The sequence below is a fragment of the Dipodomys merriami genome, unplaced genomic scaffold (genome assembly GCF_024711535.1).
Source record: "Dipodomys merriami isolate MVZ:Mamm:240054 unplaced genomic scaffold, mDipMer1.0.p SCAF_33, whole genome shotgun sequence".
In the NCBI taxonomy this organism is placed as follows: domain Eukaryota; kingdom Metazoa; phylum Chordata; class Mammalia; order Rodentia; family Heteromyidae; genus Dipodomys; species Dipodomys merriami.
In genome coordinates, this window is record NW_027204826.1 from 9,770,473 (window position 1) to 9,794,543 (window position 24,071).

Sequence of the window (24,071 nt, forward strand, 5' to 3'; positions counted from 1 at the left end):
CACAGTTCAGAATTCGTTGTAGTGGGGCCACATGGGGGTCGGTGGGCCATGTACTGTCTGCCTTTCCTCCACTAGACAAAAACTGGGGAGCGAGTAGTTTCTCCAGGAGGACCCTTGAATCCCCGAGAGCCTGGAACCCCGGGGCTGTTGGTAAATGTTTTAAGAATCAGTTGGTTTTGTCAATTTGTAGTCCCTGTCATAACTGATTCCAAATACCACAGTGGCAGTCATTGAACTCAGCGCTGGAAGAGAGCCCATTTTCCTCATGAGCTGGTATGCACTGGTACCAGCCAACACCTTTGGTTGGTACGAGAGTTTGAATTCAAGGTCTCTTGCTTGCTAGGCAAGAACTCTTCTATTGTGTCACACCCCTAGCCCTTTTCGCATTAGTTAATTTGATGCAGTGTCTTGCATTTTGACCGATCCTATGCCTAGACTGTGATCCACCTATTTTATGCTTCCTATTGAGCTGTCTTAATTTTCGGTTGTTTTATTTTTGCTTATTTAAATTTTTTTTATCGTAATAAAAGGTGATGTACAGAAGGCTTAGTTATGTAAGTCAGGTAAAGAGTACATTTCTTTTGGGTCGATGTCCCAGTTTATCTTGGTCTAATTTTTGAAATAGGTGTGAGCTACAAGCTGAGCTTCTTGGGATGGAATCTTTGGATTTCTGTAACTGTGATGTCCATCTCCCCTGCCAGCTAATCGCAGCCTCCCACACAGCTGGTGTGGTGCTTACCACCATGCCCACAAGGGTCTCGTACCCTGCATGGTCTAGAACCGTGATCCTCCCAATTGCAGCCTCCCAAGTAACTAGGATCACAGGTGAGTGAGGTACCAGCACCTGGCTAGATAAAAAGCTCTACAGAGCATCAGGACACAGATTTTTAGCACATGTATACACAATCCAAGAGTCTGACTGGCATAATGCTTCTGTAATCAGATGCAAATATCTGACTCCTCCTTCCAGGGAAGCAGGTTTTAATTCCCAAAGCAATCAGAAAACAGTATCTTAACAGCTAAATGTGCAAAGAAGTATAGAAAAATTTTGAAATCCAAAATGTTTCCCAAATACCAGAATCACTGAGTGCTACTTTTATAAAAGACCTAAAGCTGTGAGTGAATTGTGTTTGGTGTAGGCCCCCACTCCAGCTTTTTATAACTAATAACACAAATCCACCCAATTACTAAAAAAAACCATTTAATCTCTTTTTTAAGTCCTCACCCACTGTGGAATTAGTGTTTTTGAGCAGAGGCCAAGTTCTGTGATGCACACTGTACACTGATGAGTCAGAACTGCTGACAATTCAAAGGAGATACAAGGTAACATGCTGTGCGTGTACTATTAGTAGGACTTGAACTCAGGGCCTGGATGCTGTCCCTGAGCCCTTTTGCTCAAGGCTGGCGCTCTACCTCCTTGAGCTATAGCTCCACTTGTGGTTTTCTGGGGGTTAATTGGAGATGAGCCTCAACCAACTTTCCTGGCTTTGAACCCTGATCCTCAGATCTCAGCCTCCTGAATGGCGAGGATTACAGACGTGAGCCACCAGCGCCAGGCAAAGGCATGTTTTTCTTTTCTTTTTTTTTTGGTTGGTCATGGGCTTGAACTCTGGGCCTGGGCGCTGTTCCTCAGCTCTTCAGCTCAAGGCTAGCACTCTACCACTTGAGCCACAGCACCACTTCCAGCATTTTTTTTTCTGCTTATGTGGTGCTGAGGAATTGAACCCAGGGCCTCATGCGTGCGAGGCAAGCGCTCTACCACTGAGCCACCTTCCCAGCCCCAGGCATGCTTTTCTTATTGCACCCATATGTCAGCAAAACATTCCTGGCTCCATGGCCTTTAGGTAAGTCCTTTGCTCTTGGCTCCAACCGCAGCCACGTGGCAGACTTCCACATCAGCCCCCAGCTTCTGCAACTCATCCAGCCAGATCATTTGCTTATGTGACAGACGATCGTTGGGGCCTTTAACTTCCACCAGCTGGAAGACAGAATTGTAAAAATGATTAGGGCCTTACTGAAAACAGTCACTCAAAAAAGCTGTAGCCATTTTCACCACACACGTCTATAGCCAATCCTATGTAGCTGAGAAATTTGTTGAGAACATTGTGACTCCAGATTAGGTTTGTGTGTGTGTATGTGTACTGGTACTAGGGCTTAACTCAGAGCCTGGGTGCTGTTTTCTTTTATTCACTCAAGGCTAGTGCTCTACCATTTGAGCTGCAGCTCCACTTCTAGCTTTTGGATTTTTTGGGTTTTTTTTTTTTTTTGCTGGTTAATTAAAAGATAAAATAATTGGACCTTCCTCCCGAGGCTGGCTTCGAACCATGATTCTCAGATCTTGGCCTCTTGAGTAGCTGGGATTACAGGTGTGAACCATTCATGCCCAGTGAGGCAAAGATTTCTCCATGGGTTAATCAAAGGTATCCATTAAAGAACACTTGAACTTGTACTGTTGTCAAAATTTAACATGTCTGCCCATCAAAAGAGACTACTAAGAAAACAAAGAGATAAGCCACAGACTGGGACTGAGTGTGACTGAGAACTGGACTTGTATTTAGAATGTGCATGTGTGCACATGTGTGCATGTACACATACACACATAATAACATGATAGGGCACAGGACTGGGCTGAGGACAAGTGAGTTACCTGGGACACCATGGTATTCCCTCTCAGCAGCTGCCTACTAGCTGTGAGTCCCCCTGGGAGAGTGGGCGGGGCCTGGTGACTCTGCTCCCACCCTGGCAGACAGGAAGTAACCTGTCTCCTGGCTCCTCTTGTGAGCAAACCAGCTTCTCAGTGGAGAGGTCTAGGGGTCTCCGGCCCTCAGCCCAGGGACTGTCAAGGAATTCAGTCTTGCCAAAAGCCTCAAAAGAAATGGCACGAGTGTGTGGTCCCTGACTCAACTGACAGCAAAAAAAAAAAAACCCACAAAAGACTTTCACTCTGGCTCCACTGACCTTAACAAGACGACTCCCAGAATTCCACACCACCAGGTCGGGGAGGCCCCCTCGGCAGTGCCGGAAGTCAGAGGCCAGGCGCCTGCACACGCCGCTGAGGACGGGCCCTCCCAGGCAGGAGACCAGATCCTGAAACACAAAACACACGGGCCACGTCCGAGGACAGAACTTATGAATGATCACATGGGGAGTGGGCCACATCCGTGGACAGAGGTTATGAATGATCATATGGGGAGTGGGCCACGTCCCTGGACAGAGGCTATGAATGATCACATGGAGAGTGGGCCACGTCTCTGGACAGAACTTATGAATGATCGCATGGGGAGTGGGCCACGTCCGTGGACAGAGCTTATGAATGATTACATGGGGAGTGGGCCACCTCCACTGACAGGGGTTATGAATGATCACATGGGCCACGTCCATGGACAGAGGTTATGAATGATCACATGGAGAGTGGGCCACGTCCGTGGACAGAATTTATGAATGATCGCATGGGGAGTGGGCCACATCCCCGGACAGAGCTTATGAATGATCACATGGGGAGTGGGCCACGTCCCCGGACAGGGGTTATGAATGATTACATGGGGAGTGGGCCACGTCCACTGACAGGGGTTATGAACGATCACATGGGCCACGTCCATGGACAGAGGTTATGAATGATCACATGGGGAGTGGGCCACATCCATGGGCAGGGGTTATGATCACACAGCCCCTGATCAGTTCCCAGGCCTCTGCGCAGGGTGGCCATGGTGGGGAACAGCTGTTGGAAAGATTTGAATTCAGCACTCAGGGACAGGATAGCAGGCCTCCTGGAAGCCAGTAGTTATAGGGACATTGAATTCAGGGCTTGGGCACTGTCCCTTAGCTTCTTCCCTCAAGGCTGGTGCTCTACCACTTGAGTCACACATCTCCTCCTTCTTGGTGATTAACTGGAAATAAAGAATCTCAAGGACTTTGCTGCTCAGGCTGTCTTCACACTGTGATCTCAGCCGCCTGAGGAGCTGGGATTGCAGGTGTGAGCCACTGGCCCCAGCTACACCTGGGGCTTTAAAATAAATGCTTGACTGTGTTCCCATCACCCAGGGCGCAGGAATGGGGTAGGTATTAACACAGGCACACACAGCGCTGGAGAGGCAGCGCGTCCTGACCAGGTGAACTGTTACCTGGGCTTGCTGCAGGGAGCTGAAGCGGTCCCAGCTGACGAGGGAAGCAGCCCTGCCTTCGTGGGCCCGCCACGCAGCCGCCACCCAGGCGCGCAGGCTCTCTCCGGGGGCGCTGTGGATCTGCTGCAGCCTGGCCTCCAGGGCCGGCCCCCGGCTTGTGAAAAAGCTGTCCGTGCACAAATCCAGTGGGGACGCCTGTGTCACAGGGAAAGCACGTTAGAAAGAGGCATGCTGAGCACACTGGACAGTGGCCAACTGGCTGCCATGCTGTCTCCCAAGAGATGTGGAAAACTGTCATATGCACTTGGATGCTATAGCAATTTAGCATACTGTTTTCTTCGGAGCAACAATGTGCAAACAGAGCTTTTAGATTAAGTCAGTGGAACTCGTGGCTGGCCCGTGTGCCGGTGTTTGGGGAGCCCTTGGCAAGGAGGAGGGGCCGTGGAGGAGGCGCAGAATGGACGAAAGCGTAAGGTGTACTTGGTTCTAAAAGCTGACAGTGCAGATTGGGCCCTGATGCCTCTTGGCTGTAATCCTAACTAGTCAGGAGGCTGAGATAGGATTGTAATTCGAAGCCAGCCAGAGCCGCAAAGTCCATGACGACTCTTTATCTCCAGTTCATCACCAAAAACTTAGAAGGGGAGGTACAGCTCAAGTGGTAGAATACCAGACTTAAATGAAAAAGCTAAGGGACAGTGCTCAGGAGCTGAGTTAGAGGGTCAAGCTGAGTCAATGTTTACAATGTAACATACATTTGAAAGCTTATGATTCTTTTTTTAATCTAAGGTCTGCAAGGCACCCAGGGGCTCATGCCTGTAATCCTACTCAGGAGACTGAGATGTGAGGATTGTGGTACAAAGCCAGCCCAGGCAGGAAAGTCCATGCAACTCTTATTTCTAATGAACCACCAGAAAACCGGAAGTGGTACTGTGGCTCCAAGTGGTAGGGTGCTAACCCTGAGCCAAAGAGCTTAGGGGCAGCACCCAGGCCATGAGCTCAAGCCCCATGACCGACAGAAAAATAGTTAAAACTTTAAAAAATAAAAATACAAGGTATTCATATAATGGCATTCGTTTTGTGATGTGTCTGGGTGACGGGAAGGACTACCAAGGGGCCAGGCTTCTGGGGACAGACACCTGGCATCCAGGTGGCTCGAATCACAGCCCATGTATGCAGCTGACCTGGTAGGCATTTCTGAAGACATCCGGTACCCCGTCCATGAAGATTATGTCCCACAGCAGGAGGCCGCACAGGGTGCTGAAGGTGGAGCCTTCACCGTGGATCCCTACAGCGTGCCACACACACACAAACACACAGGAAAAACCAGTTTCAAGAAATACTGCCAGTTCTGAAGCAAATGCTGGTTCTATGCCAGCCCTTGCTCGCTTGTTCGTGTTTTCCACTTTGGCCTTTGCATACAGTGTCTTTTAAGGGCAAGAATGTCAGTAACCAAATCCACTTTGCAAAGCCACAAAGTGATAGCTCCCATGCTCAGCGAATAATAAAGGAACATGCTCTAACAAGGCAGGTTCCAGCCCCGGACTCCGGGGGCTGTGATGTAGCAGGGTTGGGCACTGGGTGTGGATTTTACAGGTGGCTCTGGTGCAGGAAGCCCCTAGCGAGCCTTACTGGGAATTCAGTGAACTCCTGTATCCTCAGACTTTCCATTCACCTGATCTGCCCATGTATTATTACGCTGCTTCGGCCTGAATGAAATACTAGGCAGGCTTTTTTCTTTTTTAAATTATGATTAGGTGATGTACAGAGGGGTTACAGTTGCAAAGTCAGGTAAAGAGTCATTTCTTTTTGGACAGTATCACCTCTTCCCTCGCTCTCTCCCAGTGTTTCCCTCCCGTCCCCACCCACAAGCTGTGGAGTTCATTTCCAGTGTCCAGTGAGTACTGCTGCTGCATCTGCCCACCCTTTGTCCCTCCACTTCGGTGCCCTGCCTTGCCCTCCCAAAGACAGATAAATGAACAAAGAAGACGAAAAGAAAAGAAAACAAAAACCACAAAGAAATAAACCTCTTGTTTCCATTTCCTGGAGTCCATTTCGATAAAGATTATTTTGTATGCACATAGGCACTGCACCTCTGTGGTCCTTGCCTAAGAGTAAAATAGGCAAGGCTTTTACCAAACCTTTGGCCATTCTATGCCATCTAATGCTGAATCTACACACACACACACACACACACACACACACACACACACACACACACACACACACACACACACACACACACACACACACACACACAGTATTGACAGAAACAGCCTCAGAAAAGTGACATGGGGGAGAGGGGCCTGTTCCCCAGAGAACCCCAAAACTCACCAAGCCCTCTGCAAAGTGGTTGCCCATTTCTCAGAGCAGCAGACCAGGGGAGGTGACTGTGCCCTGACCCCTATATGTGGGCAGACCTGGCAGCAGGACTCATGCCTGGGCCCGGCCTACGGGCTCCCTGCTCCTGTGGCCCGACGAAGAGCTCTGCAGAAAGCAGCAGCAGCAGCAGCAGCAGCAGCAGCAGGTGGCTGCCTTCTGTCTTGCATTCTGAGCTGTGGACTCATGCCTCTACCCCTCTCCATCCTAAACCCTGTTCCTGTAGCCTGACTCTAGTCCCTGTGTCCTATCTCCGGTCCCCGTGGCATGTCTGGTCTCTGTGGCCTGTCTCCAGTCCCCATGGACTATCTCTGGTTTCTGTGGCCTATCTTTGGTGCCTGTGGCCTATCTCGTCTCCTTGGTCTGTCTCTGGTCTCTGTGGTCTGTCTCCAGTCCCCTCGGCCTGTCTTCGGTCCCCGTGGGCTGTCTCTGGGATGCACGGCTGTCCACCCGCACCCTGACTAGCTGGGCAGGGGAAATGTGGCTCCGTTTACCCTGGTCAAAGCCATTCCGTCTGTAATAGTCCAGCGCCAGCTCCTCCACGGAGCACAGGACTGCGGCGGGGGCAGCGCTGTCCCCAGTGTCCACGACGAACACAGATTTGCCCATCCCACGCTGCGGGCACAGCCTGCCGGTGATGGTCACCTGGGAGGGCAGAGGAGCACCGGTCAGTGGGGCCTCCGTGACGCGCCCTGGCACCTGCCCGAGGCATCCTGAGGATAAAGACTCCTGTTCTGCTCCCCACCTGGCCCCAAAGCCACGCGCCAGCAGTGGGAGGTGGGGGGGGGCGGTGGCCCTTGCTGGTGTCTCGAGGGCCTGCCAGCTCACCGCCTGAGCTCTGCAGAGCATCGACATGGAAACCCCCCTACAGACCCCTAGGAACAGGGCAAAGAGTCAGCTGCTGCTGTGAATTCCTCCTCTCCTCGGGAGTCCGTCACCACCTGGTGCGCCTCAGGCTTCTCGGGAAGGGGAGTGATTAAGAATGAAAACGGGAGCTTGACCACTGTCCAATGTAAGTTCTAGACTGTTCTGAGGACAACAGAAAAGACACACACTCCCCGGTGCTAGCGGCTCACGCCTGTCAGCTACTCAGGAGGCTGAGATCTGGGGGACTGAGGTTCAGTGCCAGGCAGGAAATTTTACATACTCTTATCTGCAATAAACCACCAAAAAAGCTAGAAATGGAGCTATGGCTCCAGTGATAAGAGTGCCAGCTTTGAACAAAAAAAAAACCCCAAAACCTAAGCAAGAGCATGAGGCCATCAAAATGCACAGTATTCATCAACAGCCGTGTTAAATGGCAACTGCTTGTATAACTACTTAAAGATGATTTTAAAAAATTAACTAAGTAAATAAACATTTGCACCATTAAAAAAAAAAAAGAACATGAAACCAAGTTCAAGCCTCAGTACCTGCAAAACAAAACAAAAAAAAGAAATCTAAAACTTCTTCAATTGGTTCTAGCCAGAACCAAAGTATGTTTAAATAAGTAAATGTGTTTAAGTCCAAAAGTCCAAAGTCCTAAAGGAGAGCTGCAGAGACACAGCTCCCACGTGAGGCCTGAGATCACTCTAGAACAACAAAAAAACAAAAAAAAAAACCAAAAAAAAAAACCAAAAAAACAGCCAGGCAAAGCGCACTCACGTGTTTGACATCTTGCACCGACATTTCCGGCAGCTGGCGGAAGAGGTGCTGGTACTTTCTACAGCTGGGAGACTCGCGCAGGCGCACAGCTCTCTGATAGAGTGAAAGACGGTGACCTGTCCTTACTTCCGGATCGGCCAGCCCTTCGTGGATGCACCGGATTGCCTAGCACACAGCAGGTCACAGGTCAGGATCCCAACAGAGCCTACCTAGGTGTATAGCCATTCATTCCACAGAGACCCTGGCTGCTCATTATTCAGATTTGCTAATTAGCAGACAAGCAAATAGCACTTTCAGAGACTTTGCTATCTCTGGGAGAAGGACCCAAGGGTTGTAGTTTTAATCTCTTGCTAAGGTTATCCAGAGTTGAACAAATCAACAGAAACACCAGAGCCACAAGAAGATACTACTGCATGCCCCTCCTGAGAGAGCCAAAGTCAGAAGCAAAGAATAACAAGTGTCAGAAGGATGTGGAAAAAATGCTCGCAGCCTCCCTGGCTGGAGGGAAAAGCGGTGCCAATGTCAGAGAGGATACTGTGCCATTTGGTCAAAAGATAGTCAGATTACCACTTTATCCAGTCAAGTCCACCCATGGTAGAGACCAGAAAAAAGGGACTCAAAGAAACACTTGTTCCTAATCGCTCATGGGAGCAGTACTCACAGTAGCCAAAAGGTGGTGGTAAATTTAGTGGCCACCTCTGGCCAACTAGGGGAACAAAAGAGGTGTAGACAGATCATGGATCGGACTCAGCTACAAAAATGGATGGAGCTTGGAAACATTCTGCTAAACTAAATAAACCAAAAAACCAAGGGATAAGCCAGGCATTGGAGGCTCACAGCCCTAGCTACTCAAGAGGCTGAGATCTGAGGATCACGGCTTGAAGCCAGCTTGAGCAGGAAAACCAGGGAGACTCATCTCTCCAATTAATCACCAAAAAAGCTGGAAGCGGAGGTGTGGCTCCGGTGGTAGAGCACCAACCTTGAGCGCAAAAGCTCAGGCACAGAGCCCAGGCCCAGGCGTGGCACAAAAAAATAAATAAAAAATGTTTTTATGCTAATGCTAAATGTTATATGATTCCAGTTATGTGAGATCTCTGGGTGTAAAAGCACGTTCATGGAGACAGAAGAGAGATTAGAGACCACCAGGGGGTCCTTGCTGGACAGAGTTTCTATTCTGGAGGAATAACTATAGATAGAAAGACAAAACTGTGGGTATCACCCTGGGCCATAGAACAACAACAAAGGTGAAAATGATAAATTCTATGTAAACATAAACCAAGTGAATGAGAAAGTGAGGGTGTCAGGGAATGAAGACTTGAGAAAGTGCACAGAAGTGTGCTGCCCCCTGGCAGAAGAGGCTGGCAGCGCAGGCCTGGAGAAGGCAGGTGCATATGAATGTACGCATGCACACACACACACACACACACAGGTGTGCACACTGAAATAATATGCATACTGCTAGCAGCTTGGATCTTGGAAGGTCACCTACCGAAAGCATGTAAGGAATGGTAATTGAATAAAGGGACCTGTGATCTTGGCCAAGGAGAGTGTTGGGGAAAGGCTAAAAAGTTACTACAAGTTTATTCTTTTTTGGGGGGGAGGGGGAAGATCCTGAGGCTTGAACTCAGAACCTGAGTGCTGTCCCTGAGCCTCTCTGTACTCAAGATTAGTGCTCTACCACTTGAGCCACAGCAACCACTTCCAGCCTTTTCTAGGTAGTTTTACTGGAGATAAGAGTCTTACAGACTTCCTGCCCCGGCTGGCTTTGAAACACAACCCTCAGATCTCAGCCTCCTGAGTAGCTAGAATCACAAGTGTGAGCCGCCGGTGCAGAGCTAGAAGTTTCTTCGCATCAAGGGCGTGCGTGCGTGAGAGACATTTCTGAAACTTCACTAGAATGAAGGGGACAATAGATCAGACACACTCTCTCCCTTCAGGGCTTGGCTCTGACCAGACAGACAGACAGACACCTCACCTCCCAACAAACACTGAGAGGAAAAAGAGAAACCACACCCACTCCTCAAACAGAAAAACACGCCCCACCCCACTTTTCCGGGGCACCTGAAGCAACAGGCACCTTTTCAATGAAGGGAGTACAAACCCTGTTCCACATTCCACATCAGTTCTTTCCAGCCCCACCTCAGCCTGCTTTGCTTACTGCACCTCTGCAAAAACAAGACCACAACCTCCCTGGGGCACAGGCCTCTCCATTCAACTCCCAAGCAGGGTGGGAATGGAGACAGAGTGGGGAACCTCCCCAACACCCCCCCCCCCCACACACACACCCAAAGCCACACAAAGAGCCACTGTCCCTGCCTGGCTGCGCAGGAGCAGCCTGGGAAGCCTCACCCTGCCTGGCAACAGAAACTTTGTACTTCAAAGTTCAGTGCTGGCAGGATGGCCTGGCACAAAGACAGAACAGAATACCTCACTGAGCTGCGGCACCTGTGGCTCGTGCCTGTAATCCCAGTTATTCCAGAGGCTAGATCTGAAGGTAGAGGTTTGAAGTTAGCCAGGGCAGACAAACCCACAAACCCAAGACACTCTCATCTCCAATTAATCCACCCCTCAAATAAAGAAAAGACAAGAAAAGAAAAAAGAAGTAGAGTTGTGGCTCAGGTGGTGGAGAGCTAGTCTATGTGAAAAAGCCAAGAAAGAGAGGCCAGGTCCTGAGTTCAAACCCCACACAAACAAAACAAAACAAAAATCCTGCCTGACTATAGAGTTATTCACAAAGCACCAAGATAGGGAAAAGAACGTTTTTCCATCAGTATTTCTAGCTGGAAGCTGGATGGATAAAATAAACCATTTCACCATTTCCAAACCAAAACAAACACCACCTTGGAACTCAGTGGTAAAGCGCATGCCTGATGTGCACAAGGTCCTGGGGTAAGTATCCAGAAGGGCAAAATTAAAACTCTACCTTGAAGGCACGAGGGCTGAGACCTCTGACCCTACCCCCAAGATCCCTAGACCCCAACTCCTGGATCCAAACGGAGCCAATGCCAGCTGATCTCCCTGGTCAGCCACCACAGGGAGAGCTTCTGGAGAGTCGCTGTTGTTGTTTGTGGTGATATTTGTTTTTGCTTTGGGGTTTTTCTTCTAAGGCGGGCAAGGAAAGGGAGGGAGGAAGGATGAACAAATGCAGTCATGGTATTCAGTCCACACCATGTGGAAAGCGAAGGAAGGGGTGATATAGTGCAAAAAAGAAATGGGCTCCTTACCCGACTTATGAAATGGTAAGCCCTCTACAACACCTTGAGAACAATCAAGTCAGATTTTAAAAGACACACATGGTTAAATTACATTTAGTGTCTTCAAGTGTCTGGCAGATGAGTAATGTAGCTCAGTGGTAAAGAGCTTGCTTAAACATGCAAGGCTCTGAGTTACATTCCCAGCACCAAAAGGAATGAACGAATGAATGAATGAATGAGGCACTTAAAGGAACTGCCTCATTTTTCCTGTTTTCAGCAGTCTAGGGTTTGAACTCAAGGCCTTTGCTTGAGCCACACCTCCAGCCCTTGTTGTGTGTGTGTGTGTGTGTGCATGCATGTGTGCGTGTACAGGCCTGTAGTGTGTACGCATGGGTGCCTGTGTGTATACACACATACCATACTGGGGCTGGGTGTTCTCCCGTATTCATTCCCACTCCAGGCTGGTGCTCTACCACTTGAGCCACAGCTCCAGTTCCTGCCCTGATTTTTCAAACTCCCTGAAAATTCAGCAGCGCTGCAGGGATCTCAGTACCAGTTCCGGGCGCTTGAGGTGCTGCTGCAAGTTCAGGGCCAGGCGATCCCACCATCGGCCTCGGCTGTCGGGGCAGTAAATGTTCTGAGACAGGAGGCTTCGCAGTTCCTGGACGGCCTCCTAGGGTCATAAGAAAGGCAGCAACGTCAGCCTCCCCCACATCCACTGGGGTGACATGACAGGCCAGCCAGACCGGCCGGCGCTGAGCCCCAGGGCTGACAGGACAGGGATTCTCGGCACGACAGGAGTTCTACTGAGCACCCCGGGCCCCGGCCTGTGGGCACAGAGCTCCAGGGCTCCCCACTTTCACCAAGTCCCAGAGGCACCCAGGATCCAGCTGCAGACACGCTGCTGGGCACTGGTTAAGGGTGGCAAGCCCTTACCCTGCTGGGTGATGGGAGACCACAGGGATGTGGGGCAGGAAGGACAATAATGACGTGGGTCCACATCCAAACATTCAGCCTCGGCACAGATCTCCACCCTCAGATCTGCAAGCATGGACGTACTATTTGCTCACTCTAGTCTGGTCTGTTTTGTTTTGTTTTGTTTGGGGCTTGAACTCAGGGCCTGGGTGCTGTGCTTTAGCTTTTGCATTCAGGGCATGGTGCTGCTCTACAACTCGAGCCACGGCTTCACTTCCAGCTTTTTGGATGTTTAATTAAAGAGTCTCATAGACGTTTCTACCCAGAGCTGGATTTGAACCATGATCCTTAGATCTCATCATCCTGAGTAGCTAGGATAACAGGTGTGAGCCACCAGCACCCAGCTCTAGTGTAATCACTTGTGATTCACGATCTCTTGTCAACAAAGAATGATTTTTTTTCTAGAAACATGCGAAATCCACTGGACCCACGCAGTTTTGGGGTTCACAGATTCTTGAGGGCCAGGATGATAGCTATGTATCCCCAGGTGCATAGATGACCTTGAGGTTCAATGACCCCAGCTTTCAGCCCACTCTCCTGTTAGAACGCCATTCGGCAACAGAGAAATGTCACTTATAATCAAAGGGGGCTTTGGCAATGCTGAGAGTAAGGGACATCACCAAACTTCTGATCTGTCATCAGTGTCTCCACACAACTCGTAACAGTTGATTTGTAAGTGCAGGAGATGTGAGATTTCCACCCCAGAAATCTCTCAAGTCTCACACTGTCATACTCCTGTCTGGGCTTCCTGCTGGGTTCTATTCCTGACCCATAAGCCACCTCCACAGCCAAACCACCAGGGGAGCCCACATGCATGCACTGCTCTACAAGGGAACTGCTGAGCGCCAGTGGGCAGTCCTTCCGGTCACGTCACAGCACCAGGAGAGACAGGGTAGGCCCGGGGGCTCGAACCTCATACATGTGCAGTCTCTCCAGGATCTCCACAGCCCGTGACAAAATCCTTGTATAAATCCACCCCACGGTAAAACTCCGCAGAAATAGCGGCAGACCCTCGTGGAATCTGAAAAAATAAAACAAAGTGTATGCAGGTCATCTCATCATTTGATTTGTTGGGAGACAATTTTAAGAGGTGACGGCAGGGTAGGGACTGGAGGGACAAACTGGAAGGGAGAAAGGAAAGGGGTGACATTGTCCATACGGATGTACTCATTACCTGACTTACGTAACTGTATGAGGCCCTGAGTTCAAGCCCTGGTATCAGCACCCAATAAGAGAGTAAGCGACAGAGAAAGAGAGAGAGATGGGGGGAGGGAGGGAGAATGAGAGAGAGAGAGAACAAACTGAAATTTCTACTTTTCAAAAAGATGTATGAAGCCAGGACCTGGTAGCTCATGCCTGTAATCCTAACTACTCAGGAGGCTAAGATCTGAGGATTGTGGTTCAAAGCCAGCTGGGGCAGGAAAAGTCTGTGAGATTCCTTATTTCAAATGAACCACCAGAAAACTGAAGTGGAACAGTGGCTCAAGTGGTAGAGCACTAGCCTTGAGCAAAAGAGCTCAAGGACAGCGCCCAGACCCTGAGTTCAAGCCCCACAACTCACACACACACACACACACACACACACACACACACACATACACACACACAAAAAGATGTATGACAAATACACAAATACTTTTGAGTTGTATATAATTTTATACATCACAAGTCTATACTGTCAGAGCAGCTGGGGTCATGCAGATAGTACAGAAAGATAAAAATAGCCAGTAATAGGTACAATCCAAAGTCAAGTCCCTCATTTTCTAAGCCTTACAAACAAAAATGGCTTTTGCTTTTTAAATGATCTATTTGAGGGATGGTTTGTTTTTTGTTGGTTTGTTTTTTTTTGCATTTTTACTGTTATTATTAAGTAATTGTACAAAAAGGGTTACAAGGGACTGGGAAGGTGGCTCAGTGGTAGAATGCTTGCCTTGCATGCCTGAGGCCCTGGGTTCGATTCCTCAGCACCACATAAGCAAAAAAAAAAAGCCGGAAGTGGCGCTGTGGCTCAAGTGGTAGAGTGCTAGCCTTGAGTTGAAGAGCTGAGGGACAGCGCCCAGGCCCAGAGTGCAGGCCCCACGACCAGACCCAAAAAAACAAACAACAACAACAACAAAAAACAAAAAGGGTTATAATTCCATAAGTCAGATTATGAATACAATACTTCTTGGTCAATGTCACCTTTTCCTTCATTCTGGCTTTTACTTTTTTAAAAAATTATTTTAAAACATACTTCACTATTTAATTCTTTAGTATTTACTGCTGTTGTTATAATAATATTTATTATTATTATTATCATCATCATTGCTATTACTAAGGCTTGAACCTGGCATTGCGCTTTCCCATAGCTTTTTACACTTCAGGCTGATGCTTTACCAGCTTTTATGTTTGATCCACACCTCCTCTTCTGGCTTTTTTTGCTGGTTAACTGGAGGTACAAGTCTTTCAGACTTTTCTGCCCCAGCTGTCTTTGACCCATGATCCTCAGATCTTAGTCTCCCAATAGCTAGGATTACAAGTGTGAGCCCATGGCACCTAGCCAAATCAATATTATTTTTGTTCTAGAATGTGCCTCTTGAATGTTTTCCCATTTTTCTCTCTACTACATTAATAAAGCAACACATTTCTTTTTTTTTTTTTCCAGGGCTGAGGACCAAACCCAGGGCCTTGCGCCCGCCGGTCGGGCGCCCTTCCAGTTTCTTCATAGGTTCGGAGGATGTTTACTGACATTCAACCAGCATAATGGAGGCTCCTGTGCACTTGGAACTTTGAAGGTCAAGGGTCACCTGAGCCATCTTTTCTGACTAGCATGACAGTGGGTTTCTATGGGAAGATCAAACCTCACACTCCACACTTGCCTCGCCCGTACTCCAGGGAGCTGGTACCTCAAGAGACCACAGCTGAAATTGAATGTGCTCCTGTCAACGTGTGCCATACTAGGATCTGAATCCTAGGGGCTGAAGTATTTCCTTCTATTTCATATAGCACTTCTGATTCTATGCAAAGCGGGGTGGAAAACTTCCATTCTATCACAGGTTAGATCAGCAAAAGGAGTATGCTCTTCATGAATAAAATTATAGTAAGTGCTTAGAACAACAGAATCAGTAAGTCAATTTTGGCCAGGACCTCCAGCAACCAAGCTCAGTGATAGGGTGCTTACTTAACCTATCCAACGCTCCATGGCAAAACTGCCATGCCCCTACCCCCCAAAAAGTAAGAAAACCCTCACCTCAGGGAGGGGTGACTTTTCAGTTTGTCCCAATCCCCTTTTGCACGCTGACAGAGTTCCTTAGCTTCTTCCCAGTTCCCAGCGGCCATTGCGGTAGAAATATCACTCAGCATGTGCATGGCGGCTGCGTACCTGGGAAAAACAACATCCAAGAGGCATGAGTGAAGGGCTATCCCCACAATTCTTGCATCCTAGCCACCGCATCCAACTCTCAAGGCAAAAGCATGTCATACTTCATTTACTTGGGTGTTTGTGGTGCTGGTAATGGGGTCAAACTCAGGGCCTGGACACTGTCCCTGAGCTTTTTTTTTTTTTTAACATTCAAGTCTAGTACTCTACCCCCAAAAATAGTCAAACACTTTGGACGGTGTCTTGGTTTGTGAATTTAATGTTGGTAAGAAAAAAAAAAATAATGAGATCTCGCTCACAAGGTGTCCCAGTGAGTGAATGGAATCCTACCTGACAAGGTCCTCTCTGTCCTGGAAGATTCGGGTTTTCCGATGGATGCTGTAACGAGGAAACTGCATTCGGCCGAGATTGACCAGCAGAACGGTGGAGAGCTGGCCCTGACCGCCACACGCAGCTTCCTCATCTTCCACAGAGTCTGTCAATGCAAACAGCAGCAACACCCGGGAAAACACGGCCCTCGGGCCCTTACACACTCGGAGTGAGCAGCCAGCCAAGTCTTTAGCTCTAGAACAACAGAGAACACCTTTCTTGTGGCCCTCATTATTCTAAGCCAGAAGCAAATGTCTAACCTTCAGCTCTGTGACCATCAGGGGCTACTTAACCTCTCTGAAGCTCAGACCCTACTCGGGGACGCAGAGAAAACCAAGCGTGTTCAGCCATCATGTGGCTCAATGAAAGTGGTTCCTAGAGCTGGGGGCTTGTGGCTCACACCTCTAGCTACTCAGGAGGCTGAGATCTGAGGATCGTGGTTGGAAGCCAGCCCAGGCATGAAAGTCCGTAAGCCTCTTATCTCCAGGGCCAGAAGTGGCACTGTGGATCAAAGTGGTAGAGAAAGAAAAAAAAAGTATACAGATATCAATGGCAATGTGAAATGTTGTTTTCTTTTATAATAGCCAAACCTTTTTAAAATCACTGCTCCGATGCCAGGCTGACTCTTGCTCCACGTGCAGACCGAGCGCTGTTTGGCCAGTTTGAGCAAGGACTCCAACACCTGCTGTTTCTGTCCATTGGGATTCACTAAGTGGAAGGCCTTGGCCAGTGTTTTCAGTTCAGGAGCAGAAAGGAGTTCAAGTACTTCAGAGAGATCTTGCAACTCAGACTCTGGAATGGTTAACAACAAGAATAGTTTTAAAAGCTGGACGCTGGTGGCTCACGCTTGTCATCCTAACTGCTCAGGAGGCTAAGATCTAAAGATCACAGTTAGATGCCAGCCCCAGCAAGAAAGCCCATGAGAACTGCATCTCCAATTAAGCACCAAAAAAGTAGGAAGTGGAGCTGTGGCTCAAGTGGTAGAGCACTAGCCTTGAGCAAAAAAAGCTCAGGGAGGGGCTGGGAAGGTGGCTCAGTGGTAGAGCGCTTGCCTTGCATGCCTGAGGCCCTGGGTTCGATTCCTCAGCACCACATAAGCAAAAAGAAAAAAGCCGGAAGTGGCGCTGTGGCTCAAGTGGTAGAGCGCTAGCCTTGAGTTGAAGAGCTGAGGGTCAGCGCCCAGGCCCAGAGTTCAGGCCCCACAACCAGACCAAAAAAAAAAAAAAAAAAAAGCTCAGGGACAGCACCAAGGCCAAGTTCAAGCCCCAGGACTTGCAACAACAACAAAAAATTAATTTAAAAGCCTTTTCTGTTCACTCATGGAAGATAGAAGTTTACTTAGCCAGATGCAAATCAAATGAAAATTTACTGTAAAAATTCTAATTCGTTTGCTCAGAGTCAAAACTAGCTTGCCAAGAATGTATGTCCATGAAAGACGGGAAAGATTCGGCTTTTTTGCTCGAGGCTAATGCTCTACCATCTGAGCTACAGCTCCACTTTCAGATTTCTGCTGGTTAACTGGAGATAAAGAGGCTCACAAACTTTTCTGCCCAGACTAGCTGTGAACCATGATCCTTTTATCTCAGCCTCCTGAATAGCTAGGATTACAGGCATGAGCCACTAGTGCCTGGCTTGTTGTTTTGTCTTGTTTTTGTTTTTGTTTTAATAAAAGAAACAATTATTGCCAGGCTTCAGTGGCTCACACCTGTAATCCTCACTACTCAGGAGGCTCAGAAGGTTCAAAGCCAACCTGGGCAGAAAAGTCCATGACACTTTTTTTTTGTCGGTCGTGGGGCTTGAACTCTGGGCCTGGGCGCTGTCCCTCAGCTCTTCAGCTCAAGGCGAGCGCTCTACCACTTGAGCACACTTGGTTTTGAGCACCACTTGGTTTTCTGAGTGGTTTATTGCAGATAAGAGTCTCATGGAGTTTCCTGCCCAGGCTGGCTTTGAACCGTGATCCTCAGATCTCAGCCTCCTGAGTAGCTAGAATTACAGGTGTGAGGCACCGACACCTGGCTCCATGAGACTCTTATCTCCAAATAATCACACCAGAAAAGCCAGAAGTAGAGCTGTGGCTCAAGCAGTAGAGCACTAACTGTGAGCAATGAAAGCTCAGAGACAGCACCCAGGCCCCAAGTTCAAGCCCAGGGATTGGCACCAAAGAAAAAAAAAAAGAGAAGCAATTATTATTTAACTGGGACCAACCAAGGCGATGTGGCATTGCAAGTGAATCCTTTCATTTCACAAAGCTATGAATCATACCTGTCTGTACAAAGTTTGCTCGCTTTAATTCTTCAATCACAGGAGTTAAATCGGAGGCAATCTCTTCATATTCTAATTTACTCGCCTTAATCCAGGTTAGTTTACGTTGAAAGAGCCTGACGTACAACTTCTGACCACCAGCTGTAACAGTTTACCAACATTAAAATAAATATCATTTTTCTTCTCAAAGACAAATACAGATACTTTTTAAACATGAGCTGAATAAATATACTATGTGAGGAATTCACATATATTTGCCTTATGTGTAACGGTGCCATCTTATAGTATAAACCCTTTTAAAAATTCCAAATTGGACCAGGAACCAGTGGCTCATGCCTATAATCCTAGCCTCTCAGGAGGCTGAGATCTGAGCATTGCAGTTCAAAGCCAGTCCAGGTAGAAAGTCTGTGGGACTTTATAGCCAATTAACAATCAAAACAAGCTAGAAGTCGAGCTCAGGAACAGCTCCCAGGCCCTGAGTTCAAGCCCTTGGACTGGTACATACACATAAAAAATAAGCCTACATATGTTAGATCCAACCTATCTAATTAACCTAATTTTGGTGTTTTATTTTCCCCCTTATTTCCAAGAGTACCTTGAAATTTCTGCCACTTCAAAATGGTGCAAATGTAGTTTAAAATTTTTCAATATCTGTTTCTATTTAGTGTGTATGTATGTGTGTACCAATACTGGGTGATTAAACTCAGGGCCTCCAACTTGTACTTGGCCTTTTCTACTCAAGGCTGGTGCTCCTCCACCTGAGCCACACCTCCACTTCTGGCCTTTTGCTGAAAATCATGGATTTTCCTGCCTGGGCTGGCTTTGAATCACAATCCTCTAGATCTCAGCCTCCTGAGGAGCAAGGATTACAGGTGTGAGCAATAGGTTCCTAGCTCAGGCTGTATTTTTTTTCTTACAGACACAGTTGTTTGACCACTATCAGATACATGTATAAAGGAAAAAATAACTTCACCCATTGCCATGAAAGTACGCTTGCAGCACAGACAAAACCAGGTCCCCAAACCCACCTCTACCTGCCTCTCTTTCTAGACACAAACTTTCTAAGAAGCAGATTCCCACAAGGACTTCTCACAAGCTACAGCGCCCCCTTGTGGACAAGATGCTGCAGCCCCTCACTTCGCAACTCAAATCCCCCACAAAGCCAAGAGGAAGACACAAATTCCCAAGAAAACAATGTCTGAAGATACCTGATAATTGATAAAATCGGGTTATAATGTCCTTCTCCTGTTCATTGAAGAGCATCAGATCATCTTCATTCTCCAGCACAGCTTGGAGGACCATGAGAAAGCTCCGCAGGTAGTAAGGATGGCTGGGTGGGGTCTGAGGGGTCTCGCCAGGATGGCCCTCCTCCGATGATGGAATGCTACAAGTGACATCATTCCTTAAGTCCCTGTCAGCTTCCGGGGGAAGTGTGCAGGTGTTACTCCACTTAGAAACATGGTCTGTAGAACTGTGAGAATTTGATTCTGAATTTGACAACTGTGTAGGGAGATTTGAACCCACAGCCACTTCTACCCTTTCATGCTGACATGCTTGGAGCTTTCTAGCAACTAGGTCATTCTCTTGCTCTCCGAGACTGTCTTCTGAACTTAATTTTAAATCATTCCTAACTGTTAAAACCGGTGAACATAAAACAGAAGTATTATCTGAGCACCCAGGGCTGAAGGCTGACTCCACACATTCCTGGGCTGCCTTCTGGCCTCCATCATCCATATGTTCCAGAATGTTCTCTCCCTTTGGCAAATCCCATGTAAACATATTTTCCTTTTGAGAACTGTTCTCGATCATTGGATTCTTGTCTTCAGTGTCTGAACAATGACTAGCCAATTCTTCATGCTTATCGAGTGACTTTTTAGCTTTTATGGATTTTCTGAACAATTTCGATGACAGGCTTCCCAAAGAAATGATTTGCACACGATTCTTTTCCAAGTCATCTCGGGTTTTGTACACCAAGGCATCTTTATTTTTAAAGTAGGGACTGGTCTGTGGTTTTAGGCCCGTTTTGGAAGAACCACTCTGGCCAGGAGTCAAATTTGTCTTTGGTGATGACAATTTCTTTGCTCTTCTTTCTTCTGTGGTAATGTCAGTTAAATCTGAAGTGGACACATCTGAATTTGTTAAGGAAACCTGAACGGGATCAATGTGAATAGCATGGCCATTGTCAGTACACAGTTGGTCAAGGTGCTGGTTTAATTCATACCTGGGGATCATTTTCCTACAAACTGGGCAGGCAATTCTGGCAGGTGGGGCATTGTTAAAATAGGAAATAATAGAGTTAGATGGGGATTTTGCTGCTTTGACGGTTGATAAGCGTCTGCAATGTCTCTTTGGGGCAGGAGATTTCCCCTCCGCCATCACAAATGTTAAAAAAAGCGCTACCTTTGGTGACGGGCAAGATTCAACGTTCGCCTTTTATTTTCTTGTCCTGAGTTAATAAAATGCGAGGTGTTGTTTGAGCTCATGATTTTGGCTTAGGCAAGGTCTTCTTCCTACAAAATAAAACACATACACCTTAACGATGTGTTTATGGCCCGGATCACCCCCTGACAATCCTAGCTCCTTCAAGGGGAGGCTCGAGATCTGAGGATCTCAAGAAATCAGCCCCAGGCAAACCTGAGAAACTCATCAACTAACCAGAGGAGGCATGGCTCAAGCGGTAGAGCACCAGCCTGGCACGGAAAAACCTAAGGGAAAGCCTCAGCACTGGCTTCAGTGAGTCAAAGTGTGATGTTCTCTGGGGTGAGGTTGGAGGGGGCACCCCGCTGTGCGGGCACTTCGGGGGGGCCTGGCGCTCTCCCGGGTGATGCGCTACCTCAGGGGCACCGCCAGGCCTCTCGCCGGGCTTCGTGTCTCCGGCTAACCGGGGACGTGAGGCTCTGCAGGCGCGGCCTGGCCTCCAGCCGCCGTCCTCGGGCCTCAGCCTCAGGTCGAGCCAGGCTCACAGGCCTCGCAGGCCATCAGAGCGTCCCTTCCCCGTGTCAGCTCCAAACCTTCACATCGGGGGGTCACCCTGTCCTGGAGCCATTGTTTTTCGGGGTGCCCGCACTCCCCCCCTGCTCCCCCCCCATCCCAGGCCCGCGCGGCCCACGTGGGGGGGGGAGTCTGGAAACACGCATGACTACCCCCGCCTCGGCTGCCCCCTGCGGGGCCGCGCGACCCCGCCGGGGTCCCCGCCCTCAGCGACCCCCCTTCCGTCCCCCCCACGCCCCCCCACCGCCCCCCCACGCCTCACGCCCCGCGCCCCGCGCCCCGCGCCTCCCACCTGGCTCCCCGCGCCCGCGGCCCAGGCATGTCCAGCCGATCCCCACAGTCTCGATCTCCACAGGCTCTGCAAGTGGACGCCAGAGCGATCGATCTTTCCCGCTCAGGGAAAGGCTCTCTCCTAGGCTAAGGGCTGAAATCCGGCCCCGTCCTTCCTTTGACACCTGTGGGGACGGGGCGGGGTGGAGGCTGCCTGCTCAGGGCGCCCCGTCCAGGCCGTATATTATACATTATGTATTATTTATTCTAAAAATCATTATATAAACTATAGTGTTATGTATAAAATATGTATTAAAAAGCATGCATATTACATAATATGTATTATACCGATATGTTAATATATATTGATATACTGCAATATTACATATTACCATATGTAATGTACATTATATATTACTTATATTCCATTATATATCAGTAACAAAAAGGATAGGAGAATCAATGTTCAAGAAGTCAATGCTCAAGAATCTTAGGTTTTATATCAAGTATAGCATTTAAGGACTCATTAAATTTGTAATTTCTTTTTGTTGTTGTTGTTGTTGTTGTTGTTGTTTAAATTACTCTTTATTTTGTTTCTGTGCCCTTCATTTTATGGAAACTTGCATCTCAAAAAAAAACGGTTGCCCCCATATTGCACAAGGTAAAAGTTATGGTAGTCCATGTAATCATAAAAGCGAAGAGCCTTAATTTAAATGTTAAAGTGAAAATATGAGATGTGTTGAGGAGGTATGCCTTTACTGGAAGTTAGATGGTACTGTGTTATAGGAAGACTGAATGGGGGTATATCAGCTTGTCAACACAGCAGAGACCTACTTGGAGGCATTGAGGATTACTAAACTTGGGATACTGGATTTGGTTTAGCAGTAGAACACTTCTCTATAATCCCCTCAGACATAGCCTAGAAGGCCTGTGGGAAGACATGATGGCCACAAATTCCAACCATGACTTTCATGACTTTCTCAGCTTCCCAGGGAAGTCAGTCTTCATGACAAAATTAACTCCAGGGAACCCCAAGAGCATCAAGCACTTATCTTGAGGAAGCCTGAGCACCATTAGGAGAGAAGGGATCACTCATCATGGTTGCCAAGACAGGAGCATGGTATCAGGGAAGCAATGAAAGAAAAGGCCAAGTCCTCCTTGGTGAGGGGCTGGCTCCGGACATGCTGCAGCATTTCCAAACCTTGGGCTTGACAACGAGCATCCTGGTGCCCCAAATACTGAGCCATGTTCCTGAGCCACTGCCTGGCCTTTGGTGGACCCACCACAGTGACTTGAGTGTGGCCTGTGGCTGTGAACCAGGGCTCCAGCTGAATGAGGGTGTGCTGTGTTTCTCAATGCAGGGGAGGAATGCGTCCTCTTGGCCGAATATGTCTTTCTCCTGTTGTTCTGTCAGGTAAAAAACCAATGGAGCATCGAAGTTTTCAGGCCAGGTCCACCAGGCTCCCATGCTGTGAGCTCAGCTCCCCTAGCTTTACTCAGGACAGAGCAAGTCCAAGCAGCTGTTTGCCTAAATTTGTAATTTCTTATACAACTAAGTCTTAAGGCACAGGAGTAAATATGCTCATAAAGAATGAAAATCAAGATCAGTGAATTGACTGATTTGGTTAAGAAGGCAGGAAAAAGGAGCAAATACACATGTACTCATTATTTGACTTACCCCTCTGTACCTCACCTTTATAATAACAATTTAAAACAATAAAAACTTTAAAGAAAACAATAGTAAAACCAAGTATAATCAGGTTAATATATTAAATGTGTACTGACTATTCCAATCATGGAATGATTTTTCTTCATGAAATTTAAATACTACCAAAATTAATAAACGGTCCATGGGTACTTGTGTATGTGGTAAAACACATACAAATGTTAAGGAAAGATCAGCACCCAATAGGAGAGGTTAAAAGTGAGCCCTCTCTAGAGATCAGCCTCCCAAATGCTGGGATTACAGGGATATACCATCATGCTAGCACCTTTAAAAATGTTCCTTCCATCTTTCGTATGTGTGTATGTAGGCATGTACTAGTATGCAGATCCTAAGACTTGAATTCATGCTTTGCATTCTCGCTCAGCTTTCTTGCTTATGGCTACCCCTGGAGCCACTGCCTCTCCAGTCTTGAATGTTGCTGGTTAATTGGAAATGGAGTCCTGCACTTTCCTGTCCAAACTAGCTTTGAACCATGATCCTCTAAATCTCAGTCCCCTGAGGAGTTAGGATTTGGGGTGATCCATGGTGCCCAGCTTCCACCTTTTCTTTTCACCTGGCAATGGGGATTAAACCAAGTCTCATGTATGCTAGGACAGGTAGGAACCATCTGCTCAATTTATCCCTCCTACCAATAGGGATAAATTGCAAAAATGCTAGGGGCAGAGCAAGAATCTAGAGTATAGAGCAAACAGACTAAGGTATCTCCCACAGATATAAAGACATCCCCAAACCCAGATGTGAGCAAATTGTCCTTCATATACATAATGAATCATCACTGATCTATA

The 24,071-nt window shown here is 47.8% G+C and overlaps 1 protein-coding gene across 2 annotated transcripts; it reads right to left on the reverse strand.

Moving 5' to 3' along the window:
• Positions 1–1,064: 1,064 nt before the first annotated feature.
• Fan1 (FANCD2 and FANCI associated nuclease 1) lies at positions 1,065–21,627 on the reverse strand. 2 transcript variants are annotated; one of them, XM_070043102.1, is made up of 14 exons: positions 21,583–21,627; positions 19,508–20,809; positions 18,300–18,440; positions 16,628–16,829; positions 15,999–16,232; positions 15,540–15,671; positions 13,223–13,331; positions 11,889–12,008; positions 8,142–8,306; positions 6,992–7,142; positions 5,303–5,406; positions 4,122–4,316; positions 2,959–3,087; positions 1,065–1,978 (listed from the first exon to the last, which is right to left on the reverse strand). In XM_070043102.1, the coding sequence occupies exons 2-14, from the start codon at positions 20,673–20,675 to the stop codon at positions 1,841–1,843; spliced, it is 2,988 nt and encodes a 995-aa protein (XP_069899203.1). In that variant the 5' UTR covers positions 20,676–20,809; positions 21,583–21,627; the 3' UTR covers positions 1,065–1,840. The 2 variants fall into 2 exon arrangements, with proteins under 2 accessions (XP_069899203.1, XP_069899202.1); XM_070043101.1 differs by lacking the exon at positions 21,583–21,627 and adding an exon at positions 21,133–21,376.
• Positions 21,628–24,071: the final 2,444 nt, after the last annotated feature.